Here is a 20,924-nt window from a genome sequence, read left to right as displayed (position 1 = left end):
AACTTTATCAATTCGGTTTTCCAGGGAGGTTCTAGTTTGGTCTAGGGTGGCATTAATCTTCTCCACAGCTGCAAGCATCAGGTCCATTTTAGTTTCAGGGGCAGCAGTTCTGGAGTCCAACTCTTCACCGTTGCTTCTTTTCGTGGGGTCCTGACTGTTCGCCCGCGCCATTTTTTGCTGCTGTTTGTCCCGTAGGCGGCCCATTGCCAGTTGTTGTGCTGTGAGAATTTGTTAAATGCGGCTATGTTACCACACACCTTGCTGTTCTCCCACGATGTGCTATCCACTGCGGTCGCCTCTCCAGTCGCTGCATGGGTTCAAGGCAATGAGGATTTACTGTGGTGTGTCACAGCAGTTCCCAAGTTCTAGCGGGCTCCTCCCAGTCCACGTGCCCGCTCTGTGAGGCTACCGACCCGACTCTCACCGTCCCATGTGTGCCAGGAGGTGAGCACTCTGACTTCTACGCGGGGTAAAGCTCCGCACCACGCCCCCGTGTTGCCGGCGATTCCTATGAGTCTCTGCGACGGGAAGGGGGGTCTGGAAAGAAGGAGAGAGGCCTCCTGTAGCGGCAGCACCTTCAGGCATATTTGCCACTCAGCTCCGCTTTGCCCCGGCAGCTAAACCAGCAATTCCCACTGAGGGGTGGTCAGTTTTCCCCACCAGCTGCTCAAATTCGGTGGCTCCTGTTTGCACCCCCTGTCTGTGCAGCACTCTTCTGGGGCGCGCTCGGACGCGGGGTTCGCAGATGTCCCTCGGGAGCCCCATGTAGGCACAATGCAATGGTGTGCTGCGACCGCACGCCTTGGCTGCAGCACCGGCACTCCCGAGTGCAGACTGCCCTCCCCCGCTTCTCCGTACCAACCTCCTGCTGTCCTCTGTCTGGCAGGCCGCGGTGCCCTGGGGATGTTGTTTGCTTGGCCTGCTGTCAGCTGGGCTACTCTCCGGTGGCCGTCTCCATCACCGCGCTCAAAAGCCTCTCTCCGTGGCGTGTCCTCTTTCAGGCTGCCCCCCCAGTTCAAGGGCGCACGCTGGCAAGGGTTCCACGTCCACCCCGCCCAAGACATCCGTGGGGCCAGAGGCGCGCCCTGGCCACCCTCAATGCTCCACAGAGGGGGTGGGGTGGGGGAGAAGAGATCCGCCTCACTACTGCCTCACAATGCCTGGGGTGGCGCGAGGGGGGGCAGGGGCTCCCCTCGAGATACCGAATTCTTCACCCTCCCTCGGGGCCACCAGCGCCGCTCTCCCGTACCTCAGGCTGACTTGTTTGAAGAGGCCGCCTCTGTTTCACCAACCAGCACGACCCCCAGCGGGCGCCATTTTGGGCATCGGGTGTGCTGCCTTCTTGTCTTCGGGGCCCTGGTCGGCCAGGTCCAGGATACTTCCACAGCGCCCGAATTACAGTGCCTCTCCTCCTAAACCCCCACAGCACCCGGTCCGTGCGGCCCTGGAAGGATACGTAGCCACGAAGGAACAGTCCCGTCTCAGAGCGCAGTTCAGTGCAGGAAACCGCCGAGCGAGCCCTGCAGCCCGCTCTCGGTCCGGCGCCTGCCTCGCAAGGTATTGCAGTGCTGGAGTCGGTGATTCGTGCCTCACCGGGTCTGCGAAGCTGCTACTGCTAGGTTGCCTCTGTTTGCTGTGTACAGAGTACACATCAGGATATTTTTACTGGATTATTGGGGGATAGTGAGACAGAGCTCTACAGACTTGTGTCGCCATGTTGGCTGGCCAGCCGCGCCCCCCGGGATATTGACATACTCAACTGTGAAAATTATGGAAAATCCATGTCCAACATAGCTGGGATCCAGGGGAGGTGGATTAACCTACCCCTAACAGGAGCGGGGTTAGTGCACTGAGGAAAATATCAACCTCAACAAAGCCTTCTTCATGCAACTGGATTGCCCAACAGTGTCTAAGGACTTCTGGGGGTTTCCAGCTGCCTGGGCCTGTTAATGGCTCCCCCCATTCAAGATTGTGTATTGGGCCTAGATAGTGTACAATAGGGCCTGGGTTTAGCTAGGAGATTGCCATCCTGCCTAGATTGGTTAGTGCAGAGCCGTTCCCTGCCACACTTACATTTTAAAGGGCAGCCTCCAGCACATACACAAAGGAACCTGACACTAACATTTTGTCACTCTGCACTTCTTGGAGCCTTGGCACGGGAAGAGGAAAACATTCCATATTCCATGGAAGATTCTTCCTCTTCAAACACTGCACGAGTAATGCATATTGGACCCCCTGAGCCACTCTTCAGTAAACTCCTGGACCTATGGATATCACAGAAGAAGGACTGCCTTTTATAACAGAGGACTGCCCTGCCGCTTGAGGCTTACCGTGTTTTCCAGAGAACTGCCCTGTGGCTTGAGGCTTGCCTTGTTCAACAGAGGACTGCCCTGCGGCTTGAGACCTACTTTGTTTTTCAGAGGACTGCCCTGCTAAATAAGACTAGATGTCTTCGAGTGGCGCTTTGTGCTTTTAGGTGCTAAACTTACCTAAAACTTTGAAATTCTACTGATTCTAATTCTGTCATTTTGGTCTCATTTCATATATTACATTTTCTCTATTGTTTAAAATTGTTTTGGGATTTTTATTGTGCCATTTATTTTCTTTAATACTGGTTGAGTGGTTCCTAAACACTTTACACATTTCCTTTCAATCAAGACAGCCTGCTTTGGTGCCAAACTACCAGAGGATTAAGCACAGGTTGACTGCTGTGGTTCACCTAGATGAGGATTGTTGATGTTGCCTATGTGGGGCTTCCATCCCACTCAACCAATAACCCGATTTCTTCCAATAGCAAAGTCATACCATGAGCATCACACCAAACGACATATAGTCACCTTTGCAAGATTACCTTGTAGGCTGCACACCATAGCCCATTGTCACTATTATACAATTGCTGCATGTGGTTTTGTGCTAAGATCAATGATGGATATGATGTACTATGAGAAATGCAGGGGGATGTGCTGGCTGTGGATTGTATCCAGCTCAATGCCTCTGACAGGTTCTATGTAAGATCATCTTGAGATACTGTAATTACACTCTTGATCTTCTGATATGCCACTTTGTTAAAGTTGACAATTGCAAAATAAAGTTTTTTAAAAACTGGTTACCAGAAAAATATAAAAGTAGTGGGTTGTAATCACTTGAGCCAAAGTACACTGAGCAAGAAGGGCATGGAGTAAGTGAATCACTAGCGCCAAGGTCTGCCTGCCAGGGGGTGGCCTCTGGCTTGAGCAGGCGCAAGTATCTCTTTGAAATGAAAAACATACATGTGTCCGTGTGCTTTGGTACAACCTGTTTTGAGAGCTCCTATTTATGACTGAAAAACAGTGCACGACTACGCTTTAGATTATACACGTTTACATAAACACGTTATGTGATTACAAAAACAATGGCCTACTGTATTTCAGTCATTAAAATCACACTTTAGCCCACAGCACAGCTCAATCTATTAAAAAGAAAAAATAAGGGAGAATCACACTTGTTCTTTACCTGAGGCCATGACTACAACATTTTTTTTTTAAGTTTGAAGTTTATTGAAGTAAAAAGAGGCAAAGACAGAAAATGATGAAACAGTCAAAAGTTATGGAAAACAAGAAATCTCTCTTACAAAATGGTGGAACTTATTAAAAATATCTTATACATAAAAATAGGATAAGCAATAAATGTCAGGAACATAGGGGAATAAAGTAACAGCCTGAATAATAAAAACGTATAAATGATATGATAAAACAGTAGATGCAATGAAAAAAAAGAACAGTACATGCAATTAAGAAAAATGCAATCACGGTGGTTTCCGAACTTCGACATTACGTATTGGAGAGGTGGGAGGGAGTCTGGCAATCCTAGATAAATACTCGGTAAGGGGGAGCCATAAAAGATCACGTTTGATTGCTAAAGAAATGGGGGAAACAAAATTAGTGTCTAGACGATGATTAAAACAAACTGCGTTCCACCAAGCAGTAAAGGAAACATCTTTAGCCTGTTTCCAATGCGATGTAATATGGTGAAAGGCAATGGCTATTAAGAGGTCAACTAATTTATGTTTGTGGTGTGACCCGGTAAAAGCAGGAGAAAGAGAACCTAGGAAAATATGAACAATGGAAAAAGAGAAAGTAAAATTGAAAATCTTTTGAAATTGGGACCAAACTAATTGCCAGAAACACAAAATGGGAGGACAATCGAATAACATATGTTTCAAATCAGCCAAAGGGCAGGGACAGGACCAACAAGTGGAGGGAGTGTCTGGGGAGAATGATGACAGAATTAATGGAGTAAATAGTGTACGGTTATAAACAAAGAATAAAGTTTGTGTAGTGTGAGCAGCTCTGGATGTACTGTGAATCTTAGACCAAATTTTATCCCATAAAGTGAAGGACCAAATTTGAGACAAATCTTTTTCCCAAGCCAACTCAACTTTAGATTTAGTACGGTCAGTAGAAGACTGCATAGATTTATAGAGAAAAGAGGCAGAAGGGGATTGGTCGAGGGCATTAGAAACAGGAAGATGTGTGATAGGAATAGAGTTGGTGATCGGGAGAGAAGAAAGGTATTGAGTAAGGGAGGGAATCAGTGATAAATATTGTTTACGAGAAGAGGAAGGCAACGAAAATTGAGTTTGGAGGTTTTGAAAAGGAAGAGGTTGAGTACCTGAAAGAAGTTGAGAGATCCATTTTAAGCCGAGGGAATGCCAAGATTTCCAATATAATGAGCGGTTACGAATTTTAAGGTGTTTATTATGCCAGATAGGTTGCGTGTGAGTAGAGGAAACAGAAGGGTAAGAGGATAATAAATAAGGTCGAAGAAGAGAGTGGGAATGAGAAATAATGGGGGAACGAAGAGATGTTACATTAGAGGAAAAGGAAAGAACCTCTCTAAATTCATAAGGATGAAGAAAAGAAGATTCTAACGTTAGCCATAGAAGAGGAATATAAGGAAGATCAGAAGAGAGCCAACGCAAGGCTTGCTTTAAGGAAAAAGCATTATGATATGATTTAAATTTAGGAAATTTGACTCCACCCAGGGATTTATCCTTTTTCAGAGAAGAGAGTGCTATTCGAGATTTTTTACCCTTTCACAGAAATTTTAATAGAATAGAGTCTATCGACTTGACATAGTGGTCCGGGATACGAATGGGAATCATGGAGATAGAGTAGAGAATTAAAGGAGCTAGCATCATTTTGATGGAGTCTAAACGACCCCACCAGGAAAGGAAGAGAGGATTCCAACGATTGATAGATGCAGTAATCTTAGTGGAAAGAGATTCAAAATTAAATTTAAGAGTGTCGGAAAGACGAGGTGCGAACCAAACACCTAGATACTTAATCTTAGAGGGCTGCCAGGAAAAGCCAGAGGTATCAAAGAGATGTTTTTGACATAGAGGATTTAAGGGCAAAATTTCGCATTTGTCAGTATTAAGACGATAACCTGAAACATTAGAGAAAGAGGAAACTTGACTAATAAAGGAAGGTAGCGTTGTTTGGGGGTCTGAACAATAAAATAAAATATCATCTGCATATACCGATAATTTAGCTTGTTTTTGAGAACCATAGTGAAAACCAGAAATATTATCATCGAGTCTAATCTTAGTTAAAAAGGGTTCTAAAGCTAAAATAAACAAAAGAGGAGATAGAGGGCATCCTTGACATACCCCTCTTTGAAGGGGAAAATATTCGGAAGTCATATCATTTGCAAAAATTGAAGCATGGGGGCTAGAATAAAGTAAAGAAATAAGAGAAATGAATTTAGAAGGGAAACCAAACCAACGAAGTGCCTGAAACATAAAGTCCCATCCTATTCTATCAAAAGCCTTCTCGGCGTCAAGAGAGATGGCAGCTAGGGGAGTAGAAAGGGAGGCGGCCTTACTCAAAATATTAAAGAAAACACGAGAGTTATCTGACGATAAACGGCCTTTAACGAACCCGGATTGCTCAGGGCCGATAAGTTCCGGTAGTAGAGGATCTAATCTAAGGGCTACAATTTTGGCGAACATTTTATAATCTGTGTTTACCAGGGAGATAGGGCGATAATTTTTACATAAGGTATGATCTTTATCTGGTTTGGGTATTAAACATATTAATGCTTCTTGGAAAGTTCCCTGAGACGATCCGGAAGTCGCAAAGGATTGAAATAACAGAAGTAGTCTAGGGAGGAGAAGGGAGGAAAAGTGATTGTAGAACTCAATGGTGAAACCGTCAGGCCCAGGCGCTTTACCACGAGGAAGGATTGAGACTGCATGTGAGATTTCAGAGAGGGAAATATCCAAATCTAGTGATTGAAAATCAACATGAGAGGAGTTAGGGGAGGGGATATCTTGAAAATATGTAAGAAGATCAATAGGGTCAGGATTAGATTCAGGAGTATATAAAGTTTGGTAGAAGGAGACAAATTGAGCTAATATGTCCTTGTCTTTAAATAGGGAAACACCAGCCGGGCCTGTAAGGATTCAATTTTAGTTCTTTCTTTTCGTATCTTGAGGTAATTGGCTAGAAGTTTTCCCATCTTGTTTTGACCACCGTAATAGCGGGAGTTGCATTTAAGGAGAGAGTTTGAAGCTGCATTGGTGGTATATTTATTAAAATCAAATTTGGCAGATATAAGTTCACGAAGAGAAGATTCAGAATTAGAATTATAATAGGCATATTCTAACTTCTTAATTTTATCCAAAAGTTGAGTTGATTTAGAGATTGATTGCTTTTTCTTTTGAGTGACGAAATTAATGATAAAGCCCCTAGCAGCCGCTTTAAATGAATCCCACACCATGACAAAGGAAGATTCAGGGAGATGATTGAGTGTAAAAAATTCAGTGATAAAGGTTTTAAATTGAGTGCAAAAGTTGGAATCAAGGAGTAGAGAGTTATTAAATCTCCAACACCCTGAGTGAGGAGAGAAGGGAATAAGGTCAATATCAACAAAGACGGGAGCGTGGTCTGAAATTAAAATGGAACTGATGTCTGAGTGAATGGCAAGTTGTGCTAGGGGTTTGCTGAGGAAGAGGTAATCAATACGGGATTGGGAGTGATGAGTGGGGGAATAAAATGTGTACTCTCTAAGGTCAGGATTACACAGCCTCCAAATGTCAACTAAAGCATTATTTCATATAGATGTGATAAATTGGGAATGCATTTTGGAGGGAACAAACTTAACTTTTGAATTCCTGTCTATAAAGGGATCTAGGACTTGATTGCAATCACCACCGAAAATAACATATTGTTCATTGAGGGTAACAAGTTTGTCAGAAATAGCAGGCCAAAACAATTTATCAACACCTGTAGGAGCATAAACATTGAAAATAACTATAGGTATTTTATCAATAAGAAGATTAATGAGAACCCAACGACCATTAACATCGCATTCTTGAGATATAACTGAAACTGTTAACTTTTTATGACACAATATAACGGTACCATTTTTCTTACCTAAAGCAGGAGAGTGAAAAACATGTCCCACCCAGCAACGCTGAAGTTTGGTAGCCTCCTTTTCTGTAAGGTGGGATTCTTGGAGGAGGGCTACATCAGCTTTAAGCCTTGTCAAATGCGTTAAAACTCTTTGACGTTTAATGGGGTTATTTAACCCCTTAACATTCCAGGTAACTACACGGAATATAAATCATCAATAGAATGATATAAAAGAAAAGATGGAGTAAAAAGTGAGTCGAGAAGAAAGGAGAGAAGTAATCAGAATACAAAAATAGAGTCTGTAAGAGAAATAAATCCGGAGAAAAAATTGAGAATATAGTAAGTGAAAGGTGGAGAAAAGAGTAAAGAAAGAAGATAGTAAAAGAGAACAGTAGAAAAAGTATAAAGGAGTGAGAAGAATGTAGAAACATACCAACAAATACAGAAGAAGAATGAGGGGTGACGACGCCAGAAGAGGACGACATCGACAACGGAAACTCACGCCACCGAACACCTGAGGAACCAGCATAGGACCGAATTGAAGGGGAGCAAAAATACACCGGGGTGAAGAACATGGGGAGAGGATCTGTAAGAAGACAAAAATTGAAAAGGGGATGTTAAAGAGACATAAGAAAAACAAAATATATAAACTGCACAATACTAGGCCACGATATACCAGGGCTAGGTGTACTCAGTAGGATGGAGGAAACAAAAACTAGATACGGTAGGATAACAGAAAGGCAAACATTTTAGTCAAACAAGATAAAACATGGATAGTTAAACAGCTCTTGCAGTGTCCATGCTGTCGGTTTCATGATGACGAAGAAATTCTTCAAGGGCTTGTGATTCTTCGAAAGTTGTTGTCTTGTCTTTGTAGGTCACCTTGAAGAGGCAAGGGTGAAGCAGACCAAACCTGGCCCCGAGAGCTCGCAGTCGTGGTCGCAAATCAAGGAACTGTTTCCGACGATCAGCTGTCACTTTAGCTACATCTTGAGAAAGATATAAACGGTGACCCTCCCACATAACTTGTTTTTTAGCTTTTGCTGCTGAAAGTACTTGAAGGAGGTCAGTATATTGTAAGAACAGCATGATGACTCCGCGGGGTTTGGTGGAAACTTTTGGTCCAAGTCTGTATGCACATTGAATGTTAAGTGAAGAAGAAGGAGGAAGATCCAAAATTTTCGGTAAGAAGGTTTGGAAGAAAGCAGTTGGATTGGACCCTTCTGTAAGTTCAGGAAGATTATAAAGGCGTAGGTTATTTCTACGATTTCTATTTTCCAACTCCTCTGTCTGCCGTCTTAAGAGAGAGACATCCTTCTCTAACAACGAGATTTTAGCACAGGAAGTTTGAAGAGACTCCGTAGATTGCTCCACCAAAAGAACCCGCGATTCAAGAGTAGACCATTTGTCGTGAAGAAATTGCAGAGTTTTAGTAGTTTCAGCCATGAAGGGTTCAAGCGCACGAATTTCCTCAAGGATAAGATCCATGGATGCTGAGTGCGACGAGGAACCTGGAGAGGGAGGATCCTTTTTCAGACGTTTCGTTGAACCAGGTTGCAAAAGCTTACTGGAGGTAGTAGCTTTAGGAATTGCCCCAGGGGTAACATCCGGCTTAAGGGAAACAGGATCATCCATGGTCTGCGACGTGGAATCAGAATCTGAGGATTGACGTGGTTTGGCCTTAGAAGCAGTAAGCTTGAGGGTACGCAGCTTCCCCATATAAGGCAAGGGAGAAAAATAGCAGTGCTACCACAGATTCCAGGAAAAGAGGTTTTATGAAGAAATTGTGAGGAAGGCACTCTTTGATGTGATATTATAGAATACGAACAGGTAATGCGTAATTCAATGTGCAGAATGTTAGTTGTATCACATACGGCCTCTTTGTGGAAAAACCTCCACAAATCTAAAAATATAGAATGCGCCACAAGAATATCACCGCATGGTAAGGAACAGAAAATCCAAGCGAAAGGACCAGGTCAGCAGTGAAGAGAATGTACAATAAATTCAGGAGATGAGTTGGACACAAGAGTCAGTGGTCATGAGGAAGAGAACTGCAATAACAATGCGTAGTGAGGAACACTGTGGCAGACATGCAAATTGCTCGTGAATTAAATTACGGTGAGAAGAGGCGCCATTGAGGAAGATGCAGCGTGAAGCGCTTATGCAGCGTGAAGGAAAATGGCGCGTGCGCGTCAAAAAATGAAAAATAAAAGTTGCTGCTGGAGAGGCATCATGTAAGTGCGTAGACTATTGAGGCAAGAGGCTGACAATTTCAAGGTTTGCAGAGGAAACACTGTGGCATAAAAGCGGCATTTGCCGGCTGAGGGAAAATCGCGGCAGAAAGTGAGAAAATGGCAGCCGCCAAAATAGCGAACCGCGTCACTGAAAGAATGAGCGCATTACGCTGGAGTAGAGGGAAGCAGCTTATATCTTCCTGCTCACCTCATGCTCCGATATTGAAATATGCTGTTGGTGTCCGCAAAAGTCCAGTATATGCGGTGAAATTTGCTGGCGCCGGTGCTCGATCAGCGGAGCTCCGGAATCAAGCCGCCATCTTGTGCGGCGCTCAAGCCACGCCCCTCCATGACTACAACATTTAAACAGCAATTAACATGCTGTGATTGACGCTATAGTCACAGCTGGTTAACATTACTTACAATGTACTGAGCAGAGTGAAGGTATACGTGATGCTAGCAGAGGCAGAGATTAGCTTATTAAGATAAATCAAGTTACAAGAGCACTTACTGGTAAGTCAGCCCAGCCAACAGGTGATGAAGAGTAGCTCTGTCACTGCAACAGAATCCGTGCTCTGCAGCACTCCTTGTCTTCACCCTAGTTATGGGCTCATTAACCTGGATACTGCTTGGTTCCAGGGGCACAGTGAGCATGGGACCCACGTCTGGGCATACCATGCCACTTACAGCTGATGAGCCCATAAGTATCAGTTCAAAACTGCTCCTAGGTTGCTTGTGTTCTGGTTCAGGGAGGACCTTGTTTGGCAGTTTGGGCTGAACTGCTCCCGTGAGGAAAAGGCTCAAGACTGATTTGATATGGCTGGGTCGAAACTGAGGTAGCATGGTGAGCAAAAGAACGATGGGTTGGAGTACTACCCTGAGCTACTGCAAGTGGTTAGATTTATTTGCAAGCAGCAGAAATGCACTTAAATGGAACCTTTGACCAATTGCTCATTTGCTGACACATAGGGCTGGAAAAGCTCAATTGGGCCCAATTGTTTAAAAAAAATGTTCAGGTTAGAATTACTAAAGATTTTTGGGGGTAGGGAAGACTTGCTCGCTTCACTCACTTGTGTGGCCCACTTGTTTAACAGAAATATTGTAACCTGCCCCCCGCTGAAAAAGGTTGGAGGCCCCGGCTTTATACCGTAATATGAGCACGATGCAAGGAGGTACTGGAGTTGCCACTTGTGCACATAAATCTAGAGTTAATTTGATATGCACAGAGGAGGAATATATCCGTTTATTATTGTTATAACGCAATTAAAAAGAAATAATGAAATCCTTGAATTAGAAAAATATTTCCTTTCTTCCCAGGCTGCTAACAGATGCGCTTAATGAAGATCATTTTGGAAGCTGGTACAAAAAACTCTTGGTAGCTCTACAGTTCTGTGTTGGAAAAGCCCTAAATGATGAATTTTCTAAGGAGAAACAAATTCTCAAAATTCTGGAAGACACTGCCGAAAAAGTCAAGGCTGCCCATGATTCAAAAAGACAGGTCTGTTTATTTTCTATTTGTTATGTTAGTGCAGTTTTATTGCGATTGATTACTATGAAGGATTGTATATGTACTCACTGAGTTTAGTCACATTGCAGAAAAAAGTGATATTCTTATCAATCTGAACTTAAATTAGCCTGTAACCTAAATGGCAAAACTGCAATATTAATCACTAAGATAAGGGAGAAAGAGTCATCAGTGCATTTTTTAGGCTCAGTCCTCATCAGCAGCAATCACGTTTTTCATTATACAGGATTTCATATGAAAACATTAAACGCTGATGTGCTGTGACCAGTTTGTTTCAAAGTTGTTCTGCGTTCGCCTATCGTGGAGTCTGCTTCCATACATATATTGACAAAACGCAGATCCACCTTTGGATCAAAGACGACGCGGGGAGCATTATCAAGTAACTGGCTGCCTGGAGTCCTTCCAGAACAGGATGCCTCAGACAGGCAGTGCCTTTGTGCATCCAAAACCGAAATTGTGTCATTAGGTCAAGAAGCTCCGGGCATCCTTACTGTTGCGCCAGCCTGCTTTCATGCGCCTCACCTGCTGCATAAGTGTGTTGGTATTTTTGTATTCTTTGATTCCGCCTTTTCCTTTGATGGTAAATCGATGTTGACATCAAAAGTGTTTCCTACTGCCTCAGACTTCGACAGCACAACTAAACCGTGGCACTCACAGGTATTTATTCAAAATAACAACGAAGCATACACATGGTTAAATACCCCATTGCATCTAATGCTATCACCCTATATTCAAGTGCCAGGCCGCAATAATAATTGTAATAGTTTTTTATCAAGTTTATTAAAAAAAGAGATAATTACAAGAAACATTTCATTCTCCTCATTATGAATAAAAACATGTGCAGAGTCCCAAGTGAACGTAAAACCACAGAAATATACATCTAACAAATATATGTACGATTCTTTTAACAAACAACACGATTCTTTTTTTGAAAAAATTGTCCATTTACCCTCTCCAGGCAATTTGTTGATTGTTTGTTAAATGCGTCTACGTCGTTTTGACCCAGAAAGGTAGCTGGGTCTTATCAGGACATGACCAATGGGGGAGCATCTTACACCAGGAGTATCATATGCAGCATACAGTGAAACAGGAAATGTAACCAACGCGAATGCCAGCCCTGCCGATAAGGAGCGGCGAAAAGGCTATCATCGTGATATAAAATAACAACTACTTACTTTGGGACAGGAATTGAACACCTGGTAAACACATTTCGAAAATGAAGGTATAGCGAGGACCACGTACAACGGTGCCTTCCAAATGGATCCAGCCAGCGGGTTTCTACTGCCTCAGTCTTCTTCAGGGCATTCTTTACCTGCTGCGAACACCCAAAAAATGCCTTTGATCCAATCAGCAGCAATTATGTTCACCATAACTGTGCTTTCATCTAAATGGAGCTACCAGCGATTACACTTGAAAAAGCACACAAGTTCCCCCTTTTCACTCGTCATTTTAAATGTTCTAACTGTATCATGGCTTCCAGTTTCTATACCAGTATTCAGTGACGAAATAGATGAAGCTTAAGACCCTGTAAGTTGCACACAAAACTCTGCATTACTGGAGTCTTGACTTATTAGATAATTTTTGGGAGGGATGAGGGGCAAGCCACACCGACAACCATTTGTGTGTGTAAAAGGCTGCTTTATTGAAACAGGTGCACATCCCAATTTATTTAAACTGGCACTTTGCTTTACAAAACTAAAACCTCTCTAAACATCGATTTACCTGACCCCTTGACTTTTCCTCCCACCACCCCTACGATCCCCACATGATAAAACCCCCCATGCTGCAACATACAATGCATAACTTCCAATACATTAAATAATACACAATCTTATCCCATAACATTTAAAGCTCCTACCCTCCCAAGACCTACAATCCTATCTGCCTTCCTGCAACTGTAACTAACGAACCTCTAATGTAAACTTCCAACCTGCTTAACCTTTCCCCGCTCCTGTTCACCAACTCCCCAAACTTAACGATAAACTACCAAACTCCAGCCAAATTTAGCCAACTTCAAAAACAACTCCGCCATCGCCTGTTCCAAGCGACAGAAATACAATAATAGAAACCCCTATGCACCTGTTCTAAACACGGCACCTGCTAAAATTACCTACCATAAAATCCTCCCAGAAAAACCTTAAGCCCAGGGTTGGAGGGTGGGGCCAAAAATCCTAACCTACCGCGCTCCCAGCCACCAGAACCTAAAATGGTGGCTGGGCAAGCGCTACCTTCCCCTAAATAGTCTTGGGCTACTTTACAAAATTGTGCTGCCTTTGGGTTACTAACCAATGCAGCCCAAATCCACAAAATGGCTGCTCCCATCTCGCCCCCACCCCCTCCCAATCTGCTCGGGGGGCAGACCTCGCAGTGCTCGGCTGCCCACCAAACCCCCCTTGGGAGAGATGAGGGGGCAAGCCACACCGACAACCATTTGTGTGCGTAAAAGGCCGCTTTATTGAAACAGGCGCACATCACAATTTATTTAAATTGGCACTTTGGCTTACAAAACTAAAACCTCTCTAAACATCGATTTACCTGATCCCTTGACTTTTCCTCCCTCACCCCTACGATCCCCACATGATAAAAACCCCCATGCTGCAACATACAATGTATAACTTCAATACATTAAATAATACACAATCTCATCCCTTAACATAAAAAACTCCTACCCTCTCAAGACCTATAATCATATCTGCCTTCCTGCAACTGTAACTAACGAACCTCTAATATAAACTTCCAACCTGCTTAACCTTTCTCCGCTCCTGTTCACCAACTCCCCAAACTTAATGATAAACTACCAAACTCCAGGCAAACTTGGCCAACTTCAAAAACAACTACGCCACCCAGGAAAAGGCGAGAGGGTAGGCTACTACTCCTCCTCCCCCTTTTCCTGCCCCACCCAGCCCCCCTACCTCCCCGCCCTGTCGAATCTCAGTTACTACCCTCCCACTCTCTGCACACTCCCAGTAACCTGGCCAGCACTTCTTGCATTTCTCACGCATAAAGATCCATACCAAGGCGAGAAAGGTGAACCCGTCTCCCCTAAACAACTCTGACGCATCATACCGAATGTCCCCGTACCCTATTCATGAAAACCTAAATGCCGACAAAGCAGAACCATTTCCACATTCTCTTCCTCCTGGCCTCGTCCACTGCTCTAAGGTGCACTGCACACCTCCAAACCTGATGCAGAACAAACTCCATCCAGGCCACTGTGTACCCTGACCAATGCCTCATAATCTCCTCCAAATCCCTCCTCATGGCCCTCGTCAACACCAGTCCTGTCTATCCGGAGGACCAAGACATCAGGACCCCAGCATCCCTTGAAGCGTTGCCAACATTTCCCTCTAGAGCATTTCCCCTTTTCCTTTCTAATTCACATCAAAAACATTAGGAGTAAACCCAATGTTCTTTCCAAAATAACTGGCACGGGCCTGCCCCTGAGCCCGTCCTAGAAAAGAATGGGCCACGAACCACACTGACATATCCCTGGCGAGGGGACCCGCCACCGAACCTGAAACAAAAAACATGAGTAAGTACAGGAGCAACATACACACCTGCGCCATCGTTGGCTAGAAGCGCAGCGCACGTAGCGCCCATAGCAGTCGGCCGACCACCTGCCCAAGGGCATGATGTCCCCTAGCCCCCACCCTCGTCTGTGCACCTCTGACGCTGCGCCGTGCCGATCCGAAAGGAATGCGTGCCATAGCGCCTCCCGTCCAAACACAGCCAGAAACGCAATGCTCCTACCACCCCCCACCCACTCAGGGGGCCACTTCTCCGCACCACCTCCCCTGCCAGTACCGCCAGAAGCCGTCGCTCCCCGCCACGTCTGAAAAGATTTGAACATCCCAGACAAGGTCACTTCTGTCTGTGTGGGGATCCTGAGTTCTGTAAAAAGAACTGCCACCTCCTCAGGTCCTCGCATATATCTGCCGTCAGCCGCATGTGATGATGCAGTGGCCTCCGCACGGCCAAAGCCCTGCCCAATCACCTACAAAAATACGCCCCACTCACACCACTCCGCAAGCGAAATTGAGGTGACCCAACATCACCTGTATTTTCAAGTCTGTGACTTTGTGTCGTGCCGTCATAACCTTCGTCAGCCCCAAAATTTGCTGCTTCTCCTCCGCTGGAAAACAGGACTCCATTGCCCTCGAGTCCAGCTCAATAACCAAGAATGACAGTGCCGTGCACGGCCCCACTGTCTTCTCTTGTGCCAATGGCACGCCCAACTCCCCCTTGATCTCCTGAAACCTGTCCAGCGCAACCTGGCAGTCCGCGGAGCATGGGGTGCCGACCAAGAAAAAGTCATCCAGGTAGTGCGTTACTCCTTGGTGACCTGTCCGTTCCGTGAACGACCATTGAAGGAACATACTGAAGCCTTCGAACAGTGCACAAGACATCGAGCAGCCCATCGGCAATGCCTTGTCCTCTACCAGCGACCGTTAAAATGGATCCCCAGTAAGCCTCAATCACCTGGGTGGACTGAAAGCAGCCTGAAAGCTGACTTGATGTTGCACTTTGCCATTCTCACTGAGCAGCCCTTCGGCAACGCTTTGTAGCCGTCCCAGTGGCCGTTAAACTGGATCCCCAGTAAGCCCCAATCGTATGGGTGGACTGAAAGCAGCTGGAAAGCCCACTTGATGTCACCCCTGCCATCCTCGCTGTTGTGCCCACGGTCACCACCAAGGACATGGCTGCGTCAAAAGAGGAACACGACACCGTGGTCTCCCGCTCATCAATGTCATCATTTACAGCCTCCTTAGGGCCACGACAAATGTTGAATGAGGCGAACCCGCCCTTTTCTTTCTTTTCAGAAAAAGAGGTGGTGATGAACAGAGTGTCTGAATTAAGCAGACCACTCTTACCCAGTCCAAAGATCAGGGCTTGATCCAGAACCGTTATTTATCTCACTGCACCATCCCAGCTCAGAACCTGGCTATATGCAAATCAGTCTGTCCCTGGCCCAGTGCATCATGGGAACAGGGCAGACTAAACTACCAAGCCAATTCTTCACCAGAAAGGAGACAAGCTACTGGGGACCGGTTTCTGGCATTTCAGCCGTCTTCGGCCCGGCTTGCTTGAATCCTTATGGTGCAGTGAGAAAGGGACTCATGTCTGAGTATACCCTGCCACACCTATAGTGGCCAAAAACGATTCAGAAAAAGGGGTGGTGATGAACAGAGTGTCTGAATTAGGCAGACCACTCTTACCCAGTCCAAAGATCAGGTCTTGATCCATCACCGTTATTTATCTCACTGCACCATCCCAGCTCAGAACCTGGCTATATGCAAATCAGTCTGTCCCTGGCCCAGTGCATCATGGGAACAGGGCAGACTAAACTACCAAGCCAATTCTTCACCAGAAAGGAGATAAGCTACCGGGGACCGGTTTCTGGCATTTCAGCCGTCTTCGGCCCGGCTTGCTTGAATCCTGATGGTGCAGTGAGAAAGGGACTCATGTCTGAGTATACCCTGCCACACCTATAGTGTCCAAAAACGATTCAGAAAAAGGGGTGGTGATGAACAGAGTGTCTGAATTAAACAGACCACTCTTACCCAGTCTAAAGATCAGGGCTTGATCCATCACCATTATTTATCTCACTGCACCATCCCAGCTCAGAAACTGGCTATATGCAAATCAGTCTGTCCCTGGCCCAGTGCATCATGGGAACAGGGCAGACTAAACTACCAAGCCAATTCTTCACCAGAAAGGAGGCAAGATACCGGGGACCGGTTTCTGGCATTTCAGCCGTCTTCGGCCCGGCTTGCTTGAATCCTGATGGTGCAGTGAGAAAGGGACTCATGCCTGAGTATACCCTGCCACACCTATAGTGGCCAAAAACGATTCAGAAAAAGGGGTGGTGATGAACAGAGTGTCTGAATTAAGCAGACCACTCTTACCCAGTCCAAAGACTTGGCTTGGTGTTTTGGTCTGCCCTGTTCCCATGATGCACTGGGCCATGGTCAGACTAATTTGCATATAGCCAAGTTCTGAGCTGGGATGGTGCAGTGAGCTAAAAAACGGTGATGGATCAAGCCCTGATCTTTAGACTGGGTAAGAGTGTCTGCTTAATTTAGACACTCTGTTCATCACCACCCCCTTTTCTGAATCATTTTCGTCCACCATAAGCGTGGAAGGGTATACTCAGACGTGAGTCCCTAGCTCATTGCACCATCAGGATTCAAGCAAGCTGGGCCAAAGACGGCTGAAATGCCAGAAACCGGTCCCCGGTAGCTTGCTTCCTTCCCAGTATAAGAATTGGCTTGGTAGTTTGGTCTGCCCTGTTCCCATGATGCACTGGGCCAGGGTCAGACTAATTTGCATATAGCCAAGTTCTGAGCTGGGGTGGTGCAGTGAGATAAATAACAGTGATGGATCAAGCCCTGATCTTTGGACTGGGTAAGAGTGGTCTGCTTAATTCAGACACTCTGTTCATCACCACCCCCTTTTCTGAATCCTTTTCTTTCTTTGGCACTACTCAATGGGGGACACAATCAAATCCACCAACGGCCATTCTTCCAAGGGGCCCGACCACATGGCCCTCCCACACTTCCTTATCAAGCTTGCCCCGCACCACCTCAGGGTGCTCCTTGGCATAATTCAAATTGTCAGTCTTCAAAAGTGGCCCAACCAGCAGCCCTCACCCACGTCCATATCCAGCTTGCCCCGCACCACCTCAGGGTGCTGCTTGGCATACCTCAAATTATCAGCCTTCAAAGGGGCCCGACCATGTGGCCCTCATCCACTTCCATATCCAGCTTGCCCCACACCATCTCAGGTTGATCCTTGGCATACCTCAAATTGTCAGCCTCCACTCCCTCTCGGATGAGAGAGAGAGGTACCGACGGACAAAGCGGGGCCTCATATTTCCCGAGCGGTTGCCGGGCGAGGTGAGGTCATCTCCCACGCAGAGCGTGGATTGAGAAATAATGTACATCTCCCTTGTGAACATTGGGGCTCCAGGTTCCTGGTAGATATATGTACTTCTATTATTTAAATATATTATTATCTTTTTTCTTGCACTCACGTTTATACAGTTGCAGTAGCTTACCATTTAGGTCCTGATGAAATCCGGATAGTATCTAGTTTGGCTGAAACATGTTGACCTCCTGCACAGCGCCATAGTGTAGTTATAAATTCACTACCAGGCGTGTTTTTATGTTTAACACTTAGACACTTTCCATTAAATATATTTTCTGTCTAAGTCGTTAATTTTAACTTTTCATCACTGCACTGCACTACACACCCAGAGCACTATCCTTGAGAAACAGCCTGGCTAGAGATTTTGATCCCACATCCATATCCGCACCATCTTTTGATGGGTTGGGCGGCCGGTTGGATGTACTAACAAACATCCCATATGATGAAACTCCGCCAGAAGGGTGGTCTGATGGGAATATCTCAGCCAGCTGTAATACTCTTCACTATTTACATACGTTTTCTTAAGTTTCTAGTACAGCAACACATACTCGACCGATCATTTCCATGTGTGTTTGGGTTCAGTCTATGATGTTGGGAAATGAAATGGTAGGTCGTTAAATATATTCCCTTGACCCTCCTTAAATTTAGTTATTGAGCCTTCAAAGGGGCCCAGCCATGCGGCCCTCACTCACTTCCTTATCCAGCTTGCCTCACATCACTTCAGGGTGCTCCTTGGCATACCTCAAATTATCAGTCTTCAAAGGGGGCCCAACCATGCGGCCCTTACTCACTTCAGTATCCAGCTTGCCCCGCACTTCCTCATGGTGTTCCTTGGCATACCTCAAATTGTCCGTCTTCAGAGGAGCCCAACCATACAGCCCTCACCCACTTCCCTATCGAGCTTTCCCCGCACCACCACAGGGTGCTCCTTGGCTTACCTCCAAATGTCCGCCCACTTCCGACCCCGTGGCCCCTCGTAGCCCAGCCAAAACCCCTCCAGCAACCCCGTCCGCAAACGATCAGCAGCCCCGGTATTGGGATAGTCCTGTAGAGCCGCTACAAGACGGTCTACTCTAACTGGAGTACGAGCACTTTGGCCCAGGCCCCTTGGCCCCTCTACCATCCCCAGATTGCTGTTGGGTCCCTGACCGAAAACTTCCTGCCTGATCCTGCTGTCTCTCCTGCTGCTACCCCTTAGCTCCCTAGCACCTGACCAGGGGATGTCCAGACTTCCCACAGCCTGAACATTTATGTCGAAACCGGCAATGTTCCCTAGCGCATGCCCCTTTATTGTAATCCCAGCATATTCCTGGGGAATCCGACTGGACCTTGGCCCCTGTCCCCACCCCTCCATGGGTGGGGCGGCCCTGAAAGGGCTGGTAGATAATAGGCAGCCCGCTTGCAGTAAAGATGGTCTTTCCCGACCCAGCCAGCCCAATCGTGTGCTGCCACAAATCAGAGTCCAGCTCTCCCCATTTCGCCTCAGGATCCCATGCCATGCGGGCCCAAACTCCTCATCATACTGGGCCCACACGTAGCCTCCCCCGTAATCTAGGCCTTCCTAATTACGTCCATGTACTTAAACATGGACACTGACCGCTCGGGGAACTTCTCGCAGTACACGCTGGCGAATATTACAAATGCCGCCGTCCAATTTTTTAAATGGTGAGAGGCCCCTTCGGCCTCTTCTGGAGTTCATACTTCCTTGGAACCCTCCTTCGCCCTCACTTCCCGGTGCAGGTGCTTTAATATCTCTACATACTCCCCCTTCCAGATGCGCTCCTTAGTAGACAGAATCAAATGCGCTCCCAAAGGTTTTGTTACCCCCAGATACGGCAGCCTCTTGATTTTAAATTCCTTGCTCTCTGGTTTCACCGCCCCCTCTCCTGCCTCACCATCAACCGTGGTGCCGGTCCCGCTCGCGGACCCCCTCCGTTTGTCCCATCCGTCCCCGACCCTGAGGGCCCCACACCCACCTTCTTGTGGTCGTCCCCCGGTGCCTTCCCCCCGGGCACCACCACCCCGTCATCTGGGCCCACCTCTTTATCTGCCACATACTTCCCCTTCCTCAGCCGGTCACCCCTTCCCCCGCCTCTCCCCCACCCCCACTGAAACTATGCACAATGCCGCCACTCGTTTACCTGAAGCCAAGGACGCCACACGCCGCTCACCACCTCTCCGATCCAGGGACGCCGTTCTCGCATCCCAGTGTGATGCCCTGGCCATCCTCTCCTGCGGGCCCCGTGACACCTGAAAAACACTACCAACACGATTACTCGGCCCCCCCACTGGCCTCACCATCTCTCAGCTCTCCTTCTTCCAAACTATCCTCATCCTCAATTATCTGCACCTCGCTATCCACATAACGTTTTCCGTCTGGCGGCGCCGACTGCACCCTTCCTGAAGCAGCAAAAACATCATGCACCCTTCCTAAACCAGTAAAAAAATCCAGTGTGGCGTTCCTCTTCCGGCGTTGCTCCCCAAGCCGTAGCGGTCCTGTGGGTGTAGGGGTCGGCAAGCCTGCCATGGGCCTTCTTCAGCCAGCCGCAATTGGATCCCCGGCCAGTGGCGGGCATGCCGTGGAAAGCTCAGCCCTCCATCACCTTGGCGCCAATGGGCCGTTCCCAGCCCTGAAAGTCTAGAACCCCGCGACGCACGTCCTCCTGAAAGAGAAATAGGCAGGTCTGGTGTGCTGGGTCCCTCGCTCTGAATCCTGCCCGTGCCCCAATCTGGCCTCCCCTGTCCCTGCCCACTGGCCGCCCACCCCCGATCACCCTGAGGTCCCCCTCCCCACCCCCATCCTCCTCGTCCTCGCTCCACGCCAAACCCTGATGCCCGCTC

The 20,924-nt window shown here is 46.7% G+C and overlaps 1 protein-coding gene across 1 annotated transcript in view; it reads left to right on the top strand.

The window, feature by feature from the left end:
- The window catches only part of PIK3C2G (phosphatidylinositol-4-phosphate 3-kinase catalytic subunit type 2 gamma), a 1,914,223-nt gene that overhangs the window by 1,266,718 nt on the left and 626,581 nt on the right, over positions 1-20,924 (top strand). The window contains exon 19 of the mRNA XM_086920790.1: positions 10,949-11,129. Within this exon, the coding sequence (XP_086776916.1) occupies positions 10,949-11,129 (181 nt within the window). The remainder of the gene's footprint in view (positions 1-10,948; positions 11,130-20,924) is intronic.

Source organism: Lissotriton vulgaris, chromosome 1_1 (assembly GCF_964263255.1).
Source record: "Lissotriton vulgaris chromosome 1_1, aLisVul1.2, whole genome shotgun sequence".
In the NCBI taxonomy this organism is placed as follows: Eukaryota; Metazoa; Chordata; class Amphibia; order Caudata; family Salamandridae; genus Lissotriton; species Lissotriton vulgaris.
The sequence above is the reverse complement of the archived record's forward strand: the minus strand, read 5'-3'. Positions and strand labels throughout refer to the sequence as shown.